This window comes from Trichoderma evansii, assembly GCF_050947405.1.
Source record: "Trichoderma evansii strain SZMC 28006 chromosome Unknown GGI43scaffold_21, whole genome shotgun sequence".
Taxonomy (NCBI): Eukaryota; Fungi; Ascomycota; class Sordariomycetes; order Hypocreales; family Hypocreaceae; genus Trichoderma; species Trichoderma evansii.
The window spans coordinates 347354-364523 of NW_028145185.1; the positions used below are offsets into that span (position 1 = coordinate 347354).

General features: G+C 49.6%; 6 protein-coding genes across 6 annotated transcripts; 1 reads left to right on the plus strand and 5 right to left on the minus strand.

Moving 5' to 3' along the window:
* Positions 1 to 2: 2 nt before the first annotated feature.
* Positions 3 to 688, minus strand: GGI43DRAFT_413642 (DASH complex subunit Dad3-domain-containing protein). Its single transcript, XM_083206931.1, has 2 exons — positions 439 to 688; positions 3 to 368 (listed from the first exon to the last, which is right to left on the minus strand). The coding sequence occupies exons 1-2, from the start codon at positions 542 to 544 to the stop codon at positions 115 to 117; spliced, it is 360 nt and encodes a 119-aa protein (XP_083057457.1). The 5' UTR covers positions 545 to 688; the 3' UTR covers positions 3 to 114.
* A 173-nt stretch (positions 689 to 861) lies between these two features.
* GGI43DRAFT_413643 (uncharacterized protein) lies at positions 862 to 7025 on the minus strand. Its single transcript, XM_083206932.1, has 2 exons — positions 6619 to 7025; positions 862 to 6559 (listed from the first exon to the last, which is right to left on the minus strand). The coding sequence occupies exons 1-2, from the start codon at positions 6708 to 6710 to the stop codon at positions 1147 to 1149; spliced, it is 5505 nt and encodes a 1834-aa protein (XP_083057458.1). The 5' UTR covers positions 6711 to 7025; the 3' UTR covers positions 862 to 1146.
* Positions 7026 to 7216: 191 nt separating this feature from the next.
* GGI43DRAFT_190593 (mitochondrial carrier domain-containing protein) lies at positions 7217 to 9916 on the minus strand. The gene is made up of 7 exons (XM_083199943.1): positions 9117 to 9916; positions 8989 to 9026; positions 8872 to 8913; positions 8535 to 8782; positions 8288 to 8465; positions 7921 to 8175; positions 7217 to 7731 (listed from the first exon to the last, which is right to left on the minus strand). The coding sequence occupies exons 1-7, from the start codon at positions 9184 to 9186 to the stop codon at positions 7645 to 7647; spliced, it is 918 nt and encodes a 305-aa protein (XP_083057459.1). The 5' UTR covers positions 9187 to 9916; the 3' UTR covers positions 7217 to 7644.
* Position 9917: 1 nt separating this feature from the next.
* On the minus strand, positions 9918 to 12432 carry GGI43DRAFT_190592 (DNA-directed RNA polymerase III subunit C82). The gene is made up of 4 exons (XM_083199942.1): positions 12230 to 12432; positions 12087 to 12149; positions 11255 to 11971; positions 9918 to 11197 (listed from the first exon to the last, which is right to left on the minus strand). Exons 1-4 carry the CDS (start codon positions 12236 to 12238, stop codon positions 10061 to 10063), a joined length of 1926 nt encoding a protein of 641 aa, XP_083057460.1. The 5' UTR covers positions 12239 to 12432; the 3' UTR covers positions 9918 to 10060.
* Positions 12433 to 12617: 185 nt separating this feature from the next.
* GGI43DRAFT_413647 (scaffold protein Nfu/NifU N terminal-domain-containing protein) lies at positions 12618 to 13870 on the minus strand. The gene is made up of 2 exons (XM_083206933.1): positions 13000 to 13870; positions 12618 to 12936 (listed from the first exon to the last, which is right to left on the minus strand). The coding sequence occupies exons 1-2, from the start codon at positions 13798 to 13800 to the stop codon at positions 12814 to 12816; spliced, it is 924 nt and encodes a 307-aa protein (XP_083057461.1). The 5' UTR covers positions 13801 to 13870; the 3' UTR covers positions 12618 to 12813.
* A 138-nt stretch (positions 13871 to 14008) lies between these two features.
* On the plus strand, positions 14009 to 15862 carry GGI43DRAFT_413648 (ubiquinol--cytochrome-c reductase subunit 2). Its single transcript, XM_083206934.1, has 4 exons — positions 14009 to 14317; positions 14372 to 14546; positions 14619 to 15463; positions 15546 to 15862. Exons 1-4 carry the CDS (start codon positions 14063 to 14065, stop codon positions 15639 to 15641), a joined length of 1371 nt encoding a protein of 456 aa, XP_083057462.1. The 5' UTR covers positions 14009 to 14062; the 3' UTR covers positions 15642 to 15862.
* The last annotated feature ends 1308 nt before the right edge of the window (positions 15863 to 17170 follow it).

A 17170-nucleotide genomic window follows, 5' to 3' on the forward strand; every position in this document is an offset into this window, starting at 1 on the left:
GAGCTGTGCCAAACATGAACAAACATATCAATATCGCAATATCTCTACCTAGATTAGAATCTCATTATATCGGGTATCATTAAAATCGTCATCATCAATCCATCGCCATCACAATTACTCCTCCATTTCTTCGTCCTCTTCCTCTTCCTGCTTCTCTCTCTCCTCCTCTCCTTCATCATTTCCTCCTCCTTCACCTCCTCCCCCAGCATCGCCAGCACCCCAATCAATCTCTTGCTGCAGCACAATGCTATACACACTCGCTTTCAGCAGCGTAAACGCCAAGCTCGTCTTGCGCTCCAGCTCCCGCAGTCCGTCCAGTATACCGACCGTAGGGTTCGAAGCCAGATTATCCAGCAGGGTTGCCAGCTGTTTATATGGATATCTCGTTAGCAAAATTTGACTAAATGTCAGTTTCGATTTTAGCGATAGCACGTACAGTCTTCATATTCGTCGCCAGGCGCTCGTACTCTTCCAGGATTTCCTGCTCCATGGGAGACAGCTCCGGCGGCGAGATGAGGCCACCACCACCGTGCGGCTGGTCCATCGCGTGAAATGAGTGACCGCGTCTCTCTCTTTAGGTAGCACCTAGTTATAATTTCAGCTTATCTCGAGGTGTGTAGGTGTCTTTGTTCGTGGCAATTGACGTGATGCGCTGGACAAGTTTAATATGGGTAAAAGAAGCTTGGGCATGCTATGATTGCTCTGGCGGGCAATATTTAGTGCTGGACCCCACCATTACATGTGCCTGATAACCGTATCAGCGAATTGTCTTATACAAGACGAATAACAACACCCGGCCTCTCTCCAACCTTATACAAGTATTCAAATTCACTCTCAAGAGGCATCACATTAGGGGGGGAATTTTCAACAATTGTATGTTATAATATAACGTGACTATCAATTATCGTTCAAAGCTACATACAGGTATCAAACAGCGGCTATCATGTCTCCTCATAATATCCATCTCTGCAAAACAATAAGTCAAGAGAATGGGGCAGTAGTGCCAAAAGGCAAGAAGGGAATAAAGACAAAAGGGGTAATAAGAAGAAGAAAAGAGCACAAAAAACAAATACTGCCTCCAGGCGAATCAATTCGACAAAATCGTAAACCATTGAATCCTCCCATTACTATACCAATCATCACCCTTTATCGAACAACTACGGGAGTATGAGGCTCATCGTCGCCATCAATGCTCTCCTCATATTCACTTTCAGAATCGTCTTCATATCCCTTGCTGTCTCGTCGTATCTGCGTGCCATCGCTTCCGTCGTGCCTCTCTGCATCGTCATCTTCGTCAATCTCTTCCTCATACTCTGAGCGATCGTCTGCTGGGTCATCAACCGCAGCAGACTCATGAGTTACGTTGACCATATCGCCCTCATCGAGCTCTTCCACCGTTTCATCAACGTTGACGTTCTCCTTGTCCTCTGCGCTCAATCCACTCTTCTGCGCTGTGGGACCCCAGCTACGCTTGCGATGGCCGTTGACACTAACAGTCGGAGTCTTCACGCTATGACTTCTTGTGATGGGGTTTGCTGCCACATTGTTTGTCATCTGACTGAGAGACGCAATACGTCGCGTAGTTCCTACTTGTCCCGGCGCCATAGGATTTCTTCCTGAGAGAGCCGTTGCAATGCCTCGCGGAGATGATGTACCGTCGTCGCCGCCTGACTTCTTAACTCGCTTGCGGTTCATAGAGTCGGCACCACCCTTGGCTTTCTTGCCAAAGAGGAGCACTCGGGAGTGATCCATAACACCGTTGAAAATTCGTCGTTCCAGACCTTCGGCGCGAACTTCCATCTCGAGGAGCTCTTCCTTGCGTAAGCGTAACGCCGTTTCGAGGGCAGACACATCACCGGTAAGGCGAGTTTTTTGCTTCATCAAGCCCTCTTGCTCGTTCCGTAGAGACAAGACGCTGCGCTTCAGCCATTCTTCCTCTTCCTTTAGCTCTTTGACAGACGCATCGGCATGCTTGCGTTCTGTAATGGCTCTCTCAAGAGCAATATTGGTCTCCTCCAAGAGCTTAGCACGGTTGTCGCGTTCTTCCACAGCGTGCTTAGTCTGCTTAGAAAGAAATTGGGATAGCTCTGCAGCATTCTCCACAACTAATTGATGAACCTTGTCGAGTGTTTGAAGCTGGACAAAGGCACCATCATTGTGCTGCACAATCTTATCCAGCTTCTGGTGAACAATCGCGTCGTCGTACTGCTCTGGCATCATAGATCTGAAAACCTGTTCTGTGGGAATCGCTCCCACCACTTTGTCCTGGATGCCTTTGGAGTGTTCAAAGTGATCGCCAACGAGGCCAAGGATGCTTTTGACTGCCTCCAAGATCTGAGGCTGATATTCGCTAACACTGCCTTCAACCTTGCCGACAGCTTCGCGAAGTTGATCGCGCGTCCGTTGATGATCGGCTTTGCCTTCGCTGTGGGTCTCTTCTGAGCGAGAGGCTACTTCTTCAACCTTGGTGAAGACAGTCTTGGAAGCCTCTTCCATCTTCTCTAGAGAATCGGTGACGGTTGATCCAAGAGTATCGATCAGCAGCTTCAATTCATCAGCAACAGCCTTGGTGCCCGACAAAGCCGACTCGGTGACTATTTCGCGTGCTTCGGCAGCTTGCGATTTTTCGTCCATCAGGACCCGAAGAGCCTCGTTCTTAGCCAAGAGCTCATTGACTTTGTCGTCAATCTTGGTACGAATGTTCTCAGTAACCTCGTCGAGCTTCTCATTGGACTCGATCCTGGATCCCGCAATGGCCTCCTTGGAAATCTCAAATTCGCTCTTTATGACTTCAAACATGTCTTTGACGTCTCCGCCTACGCTTTCATTCTTTTCAACTTTCTCGCTTATAGATTGCAATGCCTTGCCGACGCTCTCAGAGCCATCCATAAGTTTACTTCGAATTTCGGCCTGGAATTCTTCGATGAATGACTTGACTTCTTGGATGCGTTTGGACGATGTTTCGTGATTGTTGTCGAAAGTTTCTTTGGTCGCCTTCATCATTGCTTCTAGTTTAGCGAGGTCCTCTCGAGTAGTGATGGTGGCAAAGTCGGCCACGGCAATCCCATCAACGAGAGTCTTGATATCCCGTACAACCGTCTCAATAGCCTGGACATCCGACTTTCTGACCTTTTCAGGGCTTAGAGCTTCTCTCTCAGCATGATCTTTGATAGCCTCCAAACCCTCGCCGAGATCAGTAATGATTGTAGTCAGCTTGGCAAAGTCATCTTTGTGGAATAAGTTGGGGATGTCCTCCAGCTGCCGGTTGACTGATCGGATAGCCTCTCGAGACTCCAAGATGAGCGATTCCAATGTATCAATGTGCTCTCGTCGCACTGCTTGATCACCATCAATGAGATGATCTACGCGAGACTTGGTGTTGCGCAGAATATTCTCAATAGCCGCAACATCTTCCTTTGTTGGATTGCCACTGCTTTTAGTGAAAATGGAAGGAATGCTTCTCATAACGTACTCTTCTCCTACCTTTGGTGTCTCTGACTGATCTTTGTCTTGCTCCGACGCTTCGCGCGGCTTAGCAGCTTGGACTACGACGGGTGCGCGGGACTTGAGTTCATTAACGCTTCTTTGGACGTCGTGAAGCATATTTTCTAGATGGCTCATATTAATCCTGGGAGCCGCTGGGGCGGCTCCGGTAGCAGGCCCCATCTCTTCAATCTTGGCTCGCAGTTGCGTAATCAAAATTTCGAGATTCTTGATATCGTCATGCTTGGCCATATCAGCAGGAATAATTGCCATCTCGTTGTTGTTCTCGCTATTAACAGTACGAATGGCAACTGCCTTGTCGTTGCTCGAGTCTCGAATTGTCCCGATATCAGATCGCACGCCATCCAATCCTTCCTTGAGAGCGTCGAGAATCTCATCGTTGGCAGTGAGATCGACCGGCTTGTTCGTAATTCTGTCAATGCCAGCTCGAATGTCATTCAGGCCATCATTAAGAGCATCGAGAATTTCACTAGTCTCTGGTCGTGGTCGGAGGATTTCTTGTCGCAGATTGCTGAGTCCCTTCCGGAGAGCGTCAAGGAGATCGTCGTTGTGGGTCTGCGGCATCAGGGGAGCGGCCGGAACCATGGATGAATGGACAACATCTCGAAGTCCTTCCAATTCGGTTTGGAGTTGCTCTCGAGAAGTTGCGTTAGCCTTTGATACAAGCCCCGACATTTCTTCCTTGAAGTCTTCCATAGACTTCAAGAGGCCCTCCAGGAACTCTTCCTGGCCGGCGACACCAGTGGCACGGTCAACATAGCTTTCGATAGCTAGGCGGAGATGCTCAAGGCCATCTTTGGTAGCGTCCAAGAGGTGGTCAGTGTCGCGACCATGGGCTGCCACGTTGTTTTTGGCTTCGTCAGAAACGGCCCTAAACTCCATCTTCATAAAGTCCATCAACTCATGAAGCTTGGCGCTGATTTCATCGTTGTTGCGAGTCGGCACAAGCGCATTACTCCTTCCTCCAAGATCTAGATCATTGAGGCCCTCTTTGACAGCACGAAGCATATCTTCGCGAGTTAACTCATTTCCAAGCGCAGACGGAGCCACTGGGAACTCGAATTCCTCCAGGCACTCTCGAACGGCTTCGATGATCTCATCTCTTGACATAGAAGCTGCAGTATCCATCTGAGGAGGCACGTAGTGCTTTAAGCCTTCAACAACCGCCGTCAGAATCTCATCTCTGGTGGCTGCAGGAGGCATTTGATTTTCAAGGCCTTCTTTAAGACATTCTAGGATTTCGTCTCTCTCCAGTCCGATTTGCTGCACTTCAATCTCGGGCTTATAATTCTCCCATGCTTCGCGCACAGCCTCAAGGACATCCTCTCTGTTCAAGTCTGGCATCTCTTTGGATGCGTCAATGTCTTTGAGAGCAGTCCTCAAGGCTGCATATATTTCTTGGTAATCAATGGTAAGTTTCTGCATAGGAGCGGATGCTTGAGATTGGCGGCGGTGCTCTCTGAGAACCTGACTGAGTTGCTCATTCATCTGCTCAAGGCCCTCGTCAATAACCCGCGTAACTTCATCCTTACCAGAGGAAGACGATCGCTCCAAGTTGCCTCCTGATTTGCTAGTGACATTCTCTAGCCTCTTGCCGAGCTCACGGCCCATGCCTAAAACTTCTCCGCGCAGTTCTCGAACAAGTGCTTTTACCTCCGCAGTTAGACCACCGCTTGCTGCGACGCTATCTTTAACATTGCGAATGATATTGAGCACGTCATCATTCAGGATGCCTGAAGAAGTAGCTGGTCTGCGAGAGTCACCCATGTTATTGAGCATGCGTGGAGCAATGGCACTGCTATGGCCATGATGAGAAATGCTGCCCTCATGGTCCAAGCTGAATCTTCGATTGGACTGAGTGACAGGTACCATGGCACTCTCAGTCTGCAGTCGGACAAAGTCCACAAGCTCCTCTACTTTGGCAGCAGTGGCCATACCGGTAAGCTTATCCGAGAGCTCAAGGAGATGACTGAGGAGTGACTCTTGGCCATCTCTAGTGCCCAGACCACGAAGGATCTTTTCCAAAAGGAGAATTGAGGTTGCACCTGAATTGTCGCCGCCTACCAAGGACGGCGTGCTCATAGATGCGCGATCAATAGATTCAGCAAAGCTCTTGGGGGAAGGAATTCGAGGCATCTGGTAGGTTCTCCCACTGTTGGGAGACTGGGGATTGGCCTTGCCATCAATATAGTAGCCATTGTATGAATCTCTGGCGATCTTGGCTGACTGGTCGTTGATATTGCCTAGCAAATCTCTGAGGCTCTTTCTGATGTCTTCATCTCGAGTGTTCGTAGCCTCTTTGAGGCTAAGCAGATCTGTAGCATTGTCTCTGCTGCGCCGACTGAGCGCTGCCATCTCCTTCTGCAGGGAACTCGCGATACTGGTCAGGCTCAGGATTTGCGAGGCCAAAGTATCCATAGTCGCTCCCTTTCCACCACTGGTTGATCCATTGGTGATGTTGGAAAGCGGGTTCTCGATCTCCTTGGTTGGCGATCCACTGGGCATGCTCTGTAAAGCCAGCATGGTTGACGACTGAGGTGGAGTGTTCTCTGAAAGAATGCTTTGTGGCGCTGGCCGACGGACGGCAGGTCGCACAATGGGCGTCAAGCTGCTTGACAGCGATGGTGCCGACATATTCATCTCCTTATCGTAGATGCGAGTTTCAAAAGAGCTGCTCTCTCTGAGGCCTGGTGGCGTAGACGGTCTGGTAACTCTTTCTGGCTTTTCATAGGACTTGGTCGGCGAAGTACTGGGGCTATTACTGGAGTTGTTCTCCAGCATCATACTAATGTCTCGCACAGAGCCTGTGTGCATGGACTGCAGTCTGCGGTGTGGCGCCCCGACTTTGGCGATGGTTCGGTCTGGCGATGGGTCGTTGAAGCGCTTGGCTGGAGGAGGCACATGGGTGCTGCTGTTTTCCTTCACCCGCTCAGTAAGCGCAGCATGGGCAGACTGGATGGCGCTCGAAACTGGATACGGTGATGTGCTGGTCCGCGTTGCCTGCTTTGGGGACGCAGGGTTGAGCGATGTACGCTCGGAGTCTGCGCTGTCCCACCTGTTACGGGTTAATTGACGCCAAAACAACATTGTTGGATGCGGTGAAAGTATACGCACATTGGGATGAACCCGTGGTCGGAAGTCGCAGAATGTTGATGTCTCAGGTAGGGCTCAGCGCCGAAAGAGCCTGGCCGGTCAGGATAGGGCATGCCTTGTCCCTCACTTGGAATGCAGCGTGCAGTGGGCGAGAATGCGAGTGACGCCCGCCTGCTTAGGCTCCGCTGAGACGAGACGAGAGAGGTGCCACCTGCGGAAGCGATAAAAGACAATTCAGGATTATATATGTATCACGGTGCAGCCTGCTGCAAGGAGAGGGAAAATCAAGGCGAAAAAAATGTCAAATAAGAGTCGTTGCTGTACTGGCGCTGCCTCCCAGTCTTGGAAGACGAGAAGCTCCGGTCGCAATCCAGCTTGTGTTCATAAAAAGATCGTGATAAAGCTGCGGTGGTTTGAGTGGACTCGACGCAACTTTGAGTGGGCGAACGGGCTCATCAAGAAGGCGGCCAAGTGACAGGGGTTATTTGTTTGTTGCGCTAGTGGTATGTTGCCGGGCAACGATCTGCCGGCGGCATTGTTAACGAAAAATAGCCCTGCAAGCAACCTTCGCGGATATGGCTGAAGTTTAACCTGATAGGATGGCGAATCACATTTTAGTGCAAGGCACCTGGTGATGAGCGCCGCGTCAACATCCCACTGCTATTTTATCGCGTCTAGGGGCGGCTAAGAGGCCCAAGAGAGATATTCGCTTAGGGATTGGTAGAGCTTTTTTGTGTCTTAACTGGAGTGTCTGTCTGTCCAATTACTGGATACGTCCCATCCAATTCATTGTTATATGGCTTGATTATATAATTCTACACAGAGCAGAGTCGTTCTATACATGCCCTCCATTCCGGCCGAGGATATCCTAAGCCCAGCGGCGCCCTGTAAATCCTTTCTCCCTTCCCCAAAGAAATACGCTGCAGATCTAGTATTCTCTCAATTTGTATAGTCTCTTCTCTTTCATTTTTTACTTTCGTCTTTTTTCAGTGCGTTATCGTTTATATTTGGTACATAGTTTTTGGTTTTGTTTGCGTAATTGGAACTCTATTTGCTGAACATAGTGTCGAAAGCGGGAATCAGAGTCTGAGCGAGCCAGAAAGAGAAGACCAGCTTGGGTCCAGTCATGAGCAGCTGCAAAGCATTGTGTCAGTTTCAGGTTCTCGAGAGTGCGCGCATGTCATAAAGGGGAGTGGAGAAACTGATTGCTTGCTGCTTCTACCCCTACTGGAACCACCAGGAGACAATGGTATCCTAGTAAGCGACAGCAGAAGCGAAGTCAAGCGAATGCATCACATCAGCCACATTATGTAATCATCATACCTTAGGAACAAGTCCCTTGAAGAAACTCGAGAAACCCTCGTTCCTGGCCATGTTGGTCAGGATTCTGAAGCCACTCTCGGGGTTGTCGAAGTTGCGGTTCTGGATTCGGGTCTTGATAACATCGAGGGGAGCAGAGACGACGAGGGAGGCAGAAGCACCAGCGATGGAAGCGACGAAGTTCTGGAACCAGCTAGCCTTGTTGTAGTCCTCAAGCTGGAAGAAAAACTCCTTGGCGAAAGCAGAACCACCGAAGAGCTGATGGGATGGAAAATCATTTGTTAGTAAACCATTTGAAATCGGACGCATGCTTTGCTCTCATTGCAATGCAATGGAATATCGATGCGATTGGGCTAAGAGAGGTGCTTACAGCGAAGGAGCCGGGTGCGTTTCGGGCAGCAGTCCATCCCCAGCCGCGGTACAGGCCGAAGCCCTCATCGGCAACAATCTTCAGGACACCACGGCCACGGAAAGCCTCGGGGTTGGTCTGGCGCTTGATCTTGAGGACATCGAGGGGCAGCAGGACGATTTCACCGATACCAATCAAACTATCGCAAGTTAACATCGGCTTCAACGTTCCACAGCGGAAGTTCTCGTCTTCTTGTCAATGAACCTACCTGCCAGCAGTAGAGTGCATGATGGCCTTGCCTGTCTTCTTGCCAAAGGCAGCCTCAAAGTCCTTTCCGTAGTGCTTGCCCAGGAAGTCGCGCGCAATGGGCTGTCCGCCATACTTGTATATTCTCTGAAGAACCTTGTAGCCGGCGGCGTAACCCAGACCGGGGAACAGCGAGACAAACTTTCGTGCGAAGGGTGCGGAGGCCTTGTCCTTGAAGATGACTTGGTTCAATTGGCTAGCGCCAGCAATCTGCGATTCTGTTCAGCTTCAAACTCCTTTTTTTCCGTCCAATCGATTGTCTCTTCAATTGAAGGAGCTTGTGGTAAATGCGTTCTTACTTTGCCGTGGTTGCTCATCAATCGCTTGGCGATAGTATCCACCTATTAAAGGCGCAAAAAAAAAGTCAGTCATTGGGCATTCGATAGCTTTTGCGACTTTTGATCCAGGCGACGTACAGGATGGAAAAGCGCCAGCTCGGAGATACCAGCGGTACCTAAATAACCTCAATTAGCATTCTATCGCAATTTTGCATCGGCTCATGCAAATTGCTCCTCGGGGAAAAGAGGCAGAAAAAACTGCATACCTGAACCGAGCAGACGAGCCAAGTTTGACTCCTTCTCTCGTCCCACAACTGCTACTGCGGCTGGTGACATTTTGTGAACGGTTTGCGGGGGAAAAGAAAAAGAAAAAGAAAAATCTATAATACTGGGATTATATAAAAAAGAAAAAAATCAAGGCCTTCCCGTAAAAGCGCGAAAAGAGATAGGGAAGAAAAGTCCAGGCAATGGCGTTGCTGTGGGAAACTTTTTTTCCGACGATATCTTATGACGCTTCCGTGCTTGTCATCTGCTGATAAGGAACCTTGTCCGCCCGAGCAACTTTTCACTACAGTACCACCGATTTTCGGCGGGCACGCGAGGTCTTCAGCGGGCTTGGAGGGGCTTGAAATGCTTTGAGGCGGCGGGGTAAATAATGGTAAATAATCCGTATGTATTTTTGGGGGCTTTTTTGAGTACTGTGCTAGTGGTAGTTGCTCTACCCTAGATTTCGAGTTTGCACGTCGTGATCGAGGGAATCTCCTGGCTGTAAGAGGGAATAGAAATTTGAAGGAAAAGAATCAGATGAGTTGTCGAAATTGCCCAAGTTATGTATATCTATGATTATTCCGGTCTTTGACGGCTAGCGGATAGGTTATCATTGAATTTGCCTGTGTTCGGGCTAGCTATAAGACCGAGGTCTCTTAAAGCGTCTTGACTCGATTTCAATGCCGCGGCTTTACATGACCTTGAGTTTGCCAGCAGCGTCCCAGCATCTGATACAACCAAAACACATAGCGATGATATCAAAAACCAAGATTCTTCTCTAGAGAGAAGAAGAAAAACATTGAACATCTCATCCCGTAGCCAATCTCAATACCAGACACTTGATTCAAAACGCCAGAGAGACAACTTAGTCCTCTTCTTACGGCAATGTAGTGCACTATCGTAGTAATTACAGAATATTTTTTTTTTTACCGCCCAAATGCTTCTAATAATCTCGGAATATCGACACAACCTCATCCAATCTCATCATCTGTCCAAGGAGCTTGTTCTGCTCTTCCAAATGCCTGTTGTACTTGTTATAATGCTCTGCCGTCATCACCTCTTCTTCCTTTCCCATAACGTCCTTTCTCTCAACAAAGGATAAAATGTTGCGCTCCCTATGTCTCTCTACCTGCAGTGTCTGCAAGCAGCGGACCATCGCTTTATATAGATCATCCAGTATCTGTGCCTGGCTTCGATCTCTGTCAAAGAACCAGAAGAACAGGGTCCGGTTGGCTACTCTTGTGTTGTCCTTGGGGACTTCCTGCACGTCGACCAAACCTGCCATCTGCATAGCAAGCATCTTCGCTTGCACGTCCGTTTTCTTCATCAGTGCTGCAGATGGTAACATCTTTTCGTCCAGCTTGCCCTTTTCACGGAGGATACGAGTAAGACGGAGTCCATGCCGTCCAAAGGATTGTTCGATGGAGGCATCTAGCTCAGTGTCTCGAAGGCGCTCCATGACCTGATCGAAATCAACAGTCCATTGCCCTCGGCCCTGTGTTCCACAGTGGCGCACGAAGCGATGTTTGCTCTCCGACAGTAGCAGGAGATGCTGGCGCATCTGGTCTAGGCGATTGTCCGTAGATGTTGCTGCGTCTTCAAAAGTCACCTTCGGTTTTCCACCATTCGTCTTGGATACAGATCGAGATTTTCGAGAGAAACTTCCGTTTCGGCCCATATCATCGGAATCGTCATCGCTATCAAAAGCGCCGCCTCCTGCATCATCATCTGAGTCGCCAGCAAATGTGTCGCTTCCCGCAGGCGCCGTCAAGATCTTTTCTGCGCTTTGGTAGTCAATCTTGTCTTTCGGGGTTTTTCCTATTCCCGCTGCAACGTTGACCACCTCATCTAGATGCTCATAGACGTCCATTGTAGTCACAGCAGCTTGGTGAGTAATCGCCTCTTCCCCGAGGAAAGGATCCGCCCGGCATCTAGATACTTCGGAAGTGAGAAGTCCAAGAAGTGTGCGATACACTTCGCCAGTAACCTCCCCTAGAATGTCCTTGGCGAAACTGGCCAAGCGGTGGCTGCGTAACTCAACCAGACATTTTTCGTAGTTGACTCTAACAACCACATTTGGCTTAAATTTCTGTTAGACTGTGTACTGAAATGGGAGACCGAGGATAAGTATGCTCACATTAAGAGGCGGGATATCATAATCCATCGCTCTATCGTCTTCCCCTGATCCACCCTCGAGCTTTCTTCTCTTCGTTACCGGCCCCCCAAACTGGTCAAGCTGCCTCTTCAAAGCTGTCGGCTGGTCTCTGAACGATCGATATTGCTCCATTATCTGCCTTTGTTGGTCTATTTTTGTTTTTGTTGCCTTTTCGCCAGGAGCTGTCTTGGTGACGTCCGCCTCGATCTCGTGGTAAACATCATTGGGGTTACGGAAGGACTGGGGCCTGACCGTCTCGATGATTTCGCAGCGAATCAAGTGACTCAGGACATTGTGAAGCTCAGCTTCGGATTCAATCAAGCCGGAGCTGGGCCCGTTCGCACCATGGCCATTCGCATGACCGTTGGATGTCGGTGCGCGGGACTGGTATGCGTGAGTCAGCTCAGCGATTCTCGCATAGCCTAGCAGCAGCAGGGTTTGAACTAGGTCGCGCTCCGCAGTCCCGTATTGGCTCTCGATCATCTCCAAGATCTTGCCAGATCGAACGAGGTTGTAGCATGCCCCGGGATTGGCTTCATAGGTGGTTCGCTTGGTAGTGGTATCTGTGTGGTGGTATAGCAGATTCTGCTGGTTGAGGACGCCTAAGCCATTGCGAACTTGTCGAGGGCCAAGTTGAGTATAGAGCCCGAGCTGTGCGATGTTTGATCGGCCTTTGGCGAAGAGCGCGGCAAGAATTCGCTACAATAGCGCAAAAAAAAAGTCAGTCTCTGGCATTCACCAGCCTCCAGCTACCACTCCTTTGAAGAACGCGCTCCATGCAAAGACGGCGCCAATGGATAATAATTTGACATACCGAAGGAAGCTCGCCGTATAGATCGTTGACTAGGAGAGCGCAAAGCTCCGCCGCATGTTTAGTCTGAGGGTGTCGCCAAAATTAGCTTCTTTTCTTCTTCTCTTCGTTTCCTTATTCCAGCGCAGATGGCGAGTGTGACTGACGACGAACATTGCTTGCTCCTAGAGATCCTCTCACTATCTCTAGAGCTGCCACAGGTGCTACCTCGGAGTCATTGACTTGTACCGCAACAGAGCCGGTTTCCCTGTCCACAGATGGCGACAGGAGGACGGTGGAATAAGTTGCAGCTGTGCTAAGGATGCAGAAAGTGACGGAGAAGAGAAGAAAAGATGAGTTTACAAACTGCAAGATTCGCATTCGCCAATTTTTTTGCCGGAGCATGGGCGAGCTAAAGCGGAAGGTGGGGCAAAAAAACCGCCTAGACTTTTGGCATTTGGGTGCCAAATGCCTGCAGGTACTCGAAAACTCTAGACTTTGACTCTAGCGATCTGCGTCATACTGACTTTTTGCGTTGACTCACCATTGCTGGTCAGCCAATACATGGGTATTTATGGAAGAGTATATTATGCATGTGCTAAACATATTACAATGCGCAACATGCTACGAATTATGATTTTTTACTATAGATAATTCGGATTTATATGTGATGGGTATCCAGATTTTTTTACTTGTTCTTATACATGCCATTCTTTCATAACGTACAGACCATCCGAGCAACAATCAGTCTTTATGCCGCCTCGGCTGACTTTTGTTGCTGCTGCTTCAACTTCTCTTCAAATTTGGCAAACTCTTGTAGGGAAACTTCTTCCTCCTCGTCTAGGATTTGCGTCACTCCCTGTACTTCCTCAATCTATGTGACAAACAGTCAATGGTCAGTAAATGTATATAAGGAATTGTGATTGACGAGACTCACGTAGTGCATCAGCATGCCCTCGATACCATTCTTGAGTGTCACCGTACTTGAGTCGCATGTGCGGCAAGCTCCGCGCAATTTCAGCAGCACTTGACCATCTTCGAAGCCACGGAATTCGATATCGCCACCATCCTCTTGGATAGCCGGTCGGATTCTGGTCTCCAGTAGCTCTTTAATCATGCCCACAACTTCGCTGTCGTTTTCGTTGTAAGCCAAGCTGTCTTCTTCCACAGCTGCTTCGCCATTCTCATCTCCCTTGCGCTCCACGACGTTGACTATTGTCTCGCCGGAAGTGATAGCCTCGGTTATCAGGGCAAAAATTTCGGGTCGAACATGAGCCCAGTTGGCATCTCCGGCCTTGGTTACGGTGATAAAGTCGGTTCCGTAGAAGACAGAAGTAATGCCGTCGATGTTCATAAGCTTCGCAGCCAGAGGCGAAGGGTGCGGCGGAGAAATCGTAGATCGTGGGTTAAGGTACTCTATAAACGGAACGCTCATACCCTCGGGGACGATGCGGTGGTTTGGCAAAAACTTGAGAGCATCCGGGTTGGGTGTGTTTTCAGTCTGGATGAAGATTGTTCGAACGCTGTTACCAGGACCGGAGACGCCCGGCACGAAACGTTGTGTTTTTCTTGCTTGAGGCCGTGATCCGGTGGCAATAGCCGGTAGGCGCACGCTGGTGCTGAGATGCCGCAGAGAGGACCATCTCGGCGCTACTCTGACTTGGCATCCTTGTAAAGGCCTTGCAACTGCGGTCGCGGCGAGTCGCGATGTTATTCTGTGCATGTTTATTGACACCATGACTTCGATTCCTCTTTTTAAGATAAAAGCAAAGAGAAACAAAAAGGCTGTCAAACGCTGATTACAAACCGACGTCAAGAGGTAGCTTTCTCTAGAGGATACAAAGATGGATATCCGCGGCGCATCACGTGATCGTGCCAAAACTCCCGGCTGCCGAAAATTAGACGGATAGCTGCACGACGAGGCACTTCTTTTTCGGCGAACCACTGCTCCATCACGACGCCTCAAGGACTGCCAATTGACTACGCCAACACCCTCGACAATGATTTCGAGATCGGCTCTCTCGAGAAGTGCGCAGCAGGCCGCCCGCCGGTCAGGCGTTGTGCCTCGCCGAGGTTTTGCTGCTGCCGCTGCAGCCCCCACCGGATCGTACGAGACTGCCGATATCAACGGACTCAAGGTTGCTTCCAAAGATACTCAGGGACCGACCACGACTCTGGCTGTTGTTGCCAAGGCCGGAACTCGTTACCAGCCTCTTCCTGGTCTGACCTACGGCCTTGAGCAGTTTGCTTTCAAGGTAAGGGCGGTTCGGTCTGTTGGCGCAGCTTGAGCTAATTTGTATGGCATCCAGACCACCCAGCGACGATCTGCCCTTCGCATTGCCCGCGAGTCCGAGCTTCTCGGAGGCCAATTGACTGCCTCTCACACCCGTGAGGCCCTCGTCATCGAGGCCAGCTTCCTGCGCGACGATTTACCCTACTTCGCTGAGCTCCTGGCTGAGGTTGTGTCCCAGACCAAGTACACCAGTAAGAGATGGCCGATTCGCGAAAAAAGTTGATAGTGCTTGACTGAGACTAAAAAAATTTACTTGCTACCAGCTCACGAATTCCACGAGGAGATTGAACGAATCCTGCCCTACAAGAAGGCTGCCGTCAACGCCGATGTTGCCGGCCTTGCTCTGGACAACGCTCACGCCGTTGCCTTCCACTCTGGTCTCGGTGCCGCCTTGAACCCTTCTCCTTCCGCCCCCTTCAACAAGTACGTCAACGAGGAGTACGTTGCCAGCTTTGCCGACGTCGTCTACTCCAAGCCCAACATTGCCGTTGTCGCCGATGGCGCTGGTGCACAGTCCCTGTCCAAGTGGGTCGACCAGTTCTTCAAGGGCGTTCCTGCTGCCGCCCGCAGCGGACAGACCCTCAAGACTGAGGCCACCAAGTACTTTGGTGGTGAGCAGCGAACCAGCCACGCCTCGGGCAACTCGCTCGTGATTGCCTTCCCCGGCTCAGACAGCACTGGTTCCAAGCCCGAGGTTGAGGTTCTGGCTACCCTGCTTGGCGCCCAGCCCACCATCAAGTGGGCTCCTGGCTTCAGCCTTCTGTCCAAGGCTACTGCTGGAACCCCTGGCGTCTCCGTCGCTTCAGCCAACCAGGCTTACTCTGATGCCGGTCTCCTGACTGTTCAGCTGACTGGTGCCGCTGCCTCTGTTCGCAAGGCCGCTGAGGAGACTGTCAAGGCCCTGAAGGCCATTGCTGCCGGCACCGTGAGCAAGGAGGATGTGGCCAAGGCCATTGCCAACGCCAAGTTCAACCTGCTGGAGAAGGTTCAGACCCGTGGTTCCAGCGTTCTGTTGGCCGGCTCTGGCCTCGTCAACAACGGCAAGGTTCAGGACCTTGTTGCCCTGACCAAGTCTCTCGACGCTGTTACCGCCGATAAGCTGAAGACCGTAAGTCGCTTTCTTAATTCCCTATTCTCCATTTCCTTCTCCTATTGTTGAACTATACTAATATGAATGTGTTGCTATCCAGACTGCCAAGACCCTTCTCGATGGAAAGGCCACAGTCTCTTCCGTTGGTGACTTGTTTGTGCTGCCTTATGCTGAAGAGCTGGGTCTGCGGGTATAGAAAGGGGTTATTAGGGCGTAAAAAGCTTGTACAACAGTCAGAGTCATCTAGAAGTGGGGAGGTTAAAGTCATGGTATTGCGTGAAAAAGGCCATATGTATTAAATCTCCTTTTTTGCTCATTGAAGCGCATCTGTCCATCTCGACCTTGAATTTACCGCCCACCCTATATCTTGATACCGGAAAAAAAGGAGAACAAAAATAATTGAATTGATTTACTGCATGGCATGATCTAGTGTGATAAAATCGTGCGTGAGACGTATGATTGGTTGTAGCATAAGGACTGCAAGCAATAGCAAAAGAGCTACAAAACATCTCCATGCAGAATCCCACTCAGTACATTCGCACAAGGCCAAGCATGGGTAATTTTATGCAATGAATACCTCTCACTTTTTGGTACCTAATCGATTTTACAAGCAAGCAAATTCGGTGGTCCAGTACATTCAGTACATCCAGATCACAACCCACTTCGAGACTGACCCAACAGACATTTTCTCCCTAGAAGTACGCTGTGTTTCTGCGCCCAGTAGAGAGTTCAGCTAAAATGGCCACTTTTCCCAACGCTTTTTCTAGAGACTCAATTATATTTTAATCAATTTATATTTTCACACCCTGCTAAAAGAAATTATAGCAGTGGATGTACTGTTATTGATACAAGGGGGCTAAAGAGTATCACCGACCAATGAAGTAAAAGAATGTTTCAAAGACGAGGGTTGTGATAGAGTAGTTCATAACTTGAACACGTTGAGCCTTTCGCTATTAATAAATGGACAAAAGTACAAGAGCTCGTCTTTGGGCCCATGTTAGTCCTGCGTTTATCAGTCTCTAACAGCGAGAGTGTCAAAGAGGACAAGGATGCTCAAGTGCGGGCAGGTGGGAGAGCTGTTCAATTTCTCTCTTCTTTCATATCAATGCGGATGTTGTAAAAGCAAAGCTAACAATAGGACAAAGCTTGTACAAAAACAAGCTCGCGAGTGAGAGAATTGGCTGTTGTCCACCTTGTTAAACGATTCTCATCAAAACACTTTGAGGCGTGGCCAGTGAGCTATGGTGGGTACGGATCCAACTAGGCTGGGCTAGTGCACAGAACCCTGGGGGGCTTTTGCGTGGTAGATTCGGATACGAAGTAGAGAATCTCGACTTTTTGGTAGACGGTCTATATTTACATTCGGTTTGTTTGAAACTTGTGAGAGAAGCTTACCTGAGGACTAAACTTGTTCGTCCCGCCTCTGTCGCGTGATCGCCGCTATTTGCACAGCCTTGACTCTCCCGAGGTCAGCGCTGTTTGCACTTCTGCAGCTCTTGATGCAGTGTGACATTCATCAACGGATCATGTAATCTTATAGCGTACCGTATGCGTTGTCTTTCCCTTACAGCCACAATGGCCAGAGTCGACATCCCACACAACTACGACTACATTTCTTTATTCATTCAAAAGACATCAAGGTGGATGGAAAGAAAAAGAGAGTTTTTGCTAATGGACGTAGTAATAACTCCGTAGGTTGTCGTGCCGAATGGAGACCGTCGGTTA

What these genes read in the sequence shown, in the direction of transcription:
- GGI43DRAFT_190593 (XM_083199943.1), bottom strand. Translation starts at nt 9,186, where the DNA reads ATGTCACCAGCCGCAGTAGCAGTTGTGGGACGAGAGAAGGAGTCAAAC. An exon ending in AGCTGGCGCTTTTCCATCCT is followed by an intron (nt 8,914 to 8,988) that starts GTACGTCGCCTG and finishes CGCCTTTAATAG; the next exon opens with GTGGATACTATCGCCAAGCG. An exon ending in TGATGAGCAACCACGGCAAA is followed by an intron (nt 8,783 to 8,871) that starts GTAAGAACGCAT and finishes ACAGAATCGCAG; the next exon opens with ATTGCTGGCGCTAGCCAATT.
- GGI43DRAFT_413643 (XM_083206932.1), bottom strand. Translation starts at nt 6,710, where the DNA reads ATGCCCTATCCTGACCGGCCAGGCTCTTTCGGCGCTGAGCCCTACCTG. An exon ending in GACCACGGGTTCATCCCAAT is followed by an intron (nt 6,560 to 6,618) that starts GTGCGTATACTT and finishes AACCCGTAACAG; the next exon opens with GTGGGACAGCGCAGACTCCG.
- GGI43DRAFT_413642 (XM_083206931.1), bottom strand. Translation starts at nt 544, where the DNA reads ATGGACCAGCCGCACGGTGGTGGTGGCCTCATCTCGCCGCCGGAGCTG. An exon ending in CCTGGCGACGAATATGAAGA is followed by an intron (nt 369 to 438) that starts CTGTACGTGCTA and finishes ATCCATATAAAC; the next exon opens with AGCTGGCAACCCTGCTGGAT.
- GGI43DRAFT_413647 (XM_083206933.1), bottom strand. Translation starts at nt 13,800, where the DNA reads ATGGTGTCAATAAACATGCACAGAATAACATCGCGACTCGCCGCGACC. An exon ending in AGGGCATGCTGATGCACTAC is followed by an intron (nt 12,937 to 12,999) that starts GTGAGTCTCGTC and finishes TTTGTCACATAG; the next exon opens with ATTGAGGAAGTACAGGGAGT.
- GGI43DRAFT_413648 (XM_083206934.1), top strand. Translation starts at nt 14,063, where the DNA reads ATGATTTCGAGATCGGCTCTCTCGAGAAGTGCGCAGCAGGCCGCCCGC. An exon ending in TTGAGCAGTTTGCTTTCAAG is followed by an intron (nt 14,318 to 14,371) that starts GTAAGGGCGGTT and finishes TATGGCATCCAG; the next exon opens with ACCACCCAGCGACGATCTGC. An exon ending in GTCCCAGACCAAGTACACCA is followed by an intron (nt 14,547 to 14,618) that starts GTAAGAGATGGC and finishes ACTTGCTACCAG; the next exon opens with CTCACGAATTCCACGAGGAG.
- GGI43DRAFT_190592 (XM_083199942.1), bottom strand. An exon ending in TATACGGCGAGCTTCCTTCG is followed by an intron (nt 11,972 to 12,086) that starts GTATGTCAAATT and finishes GCGCTATTGTAG; the next exon opens with CGAATTCTTGCCGCGCTCTT. An exon ending in ATGATATCCCGCCTCTTAAT is followed by an intron (nt 11,198 to 11,254) that starts GTGAGCATACTT and finishes CAGAAATTTAAG; the next exon opens with CCAAATGTGGTTGTTAGAGT.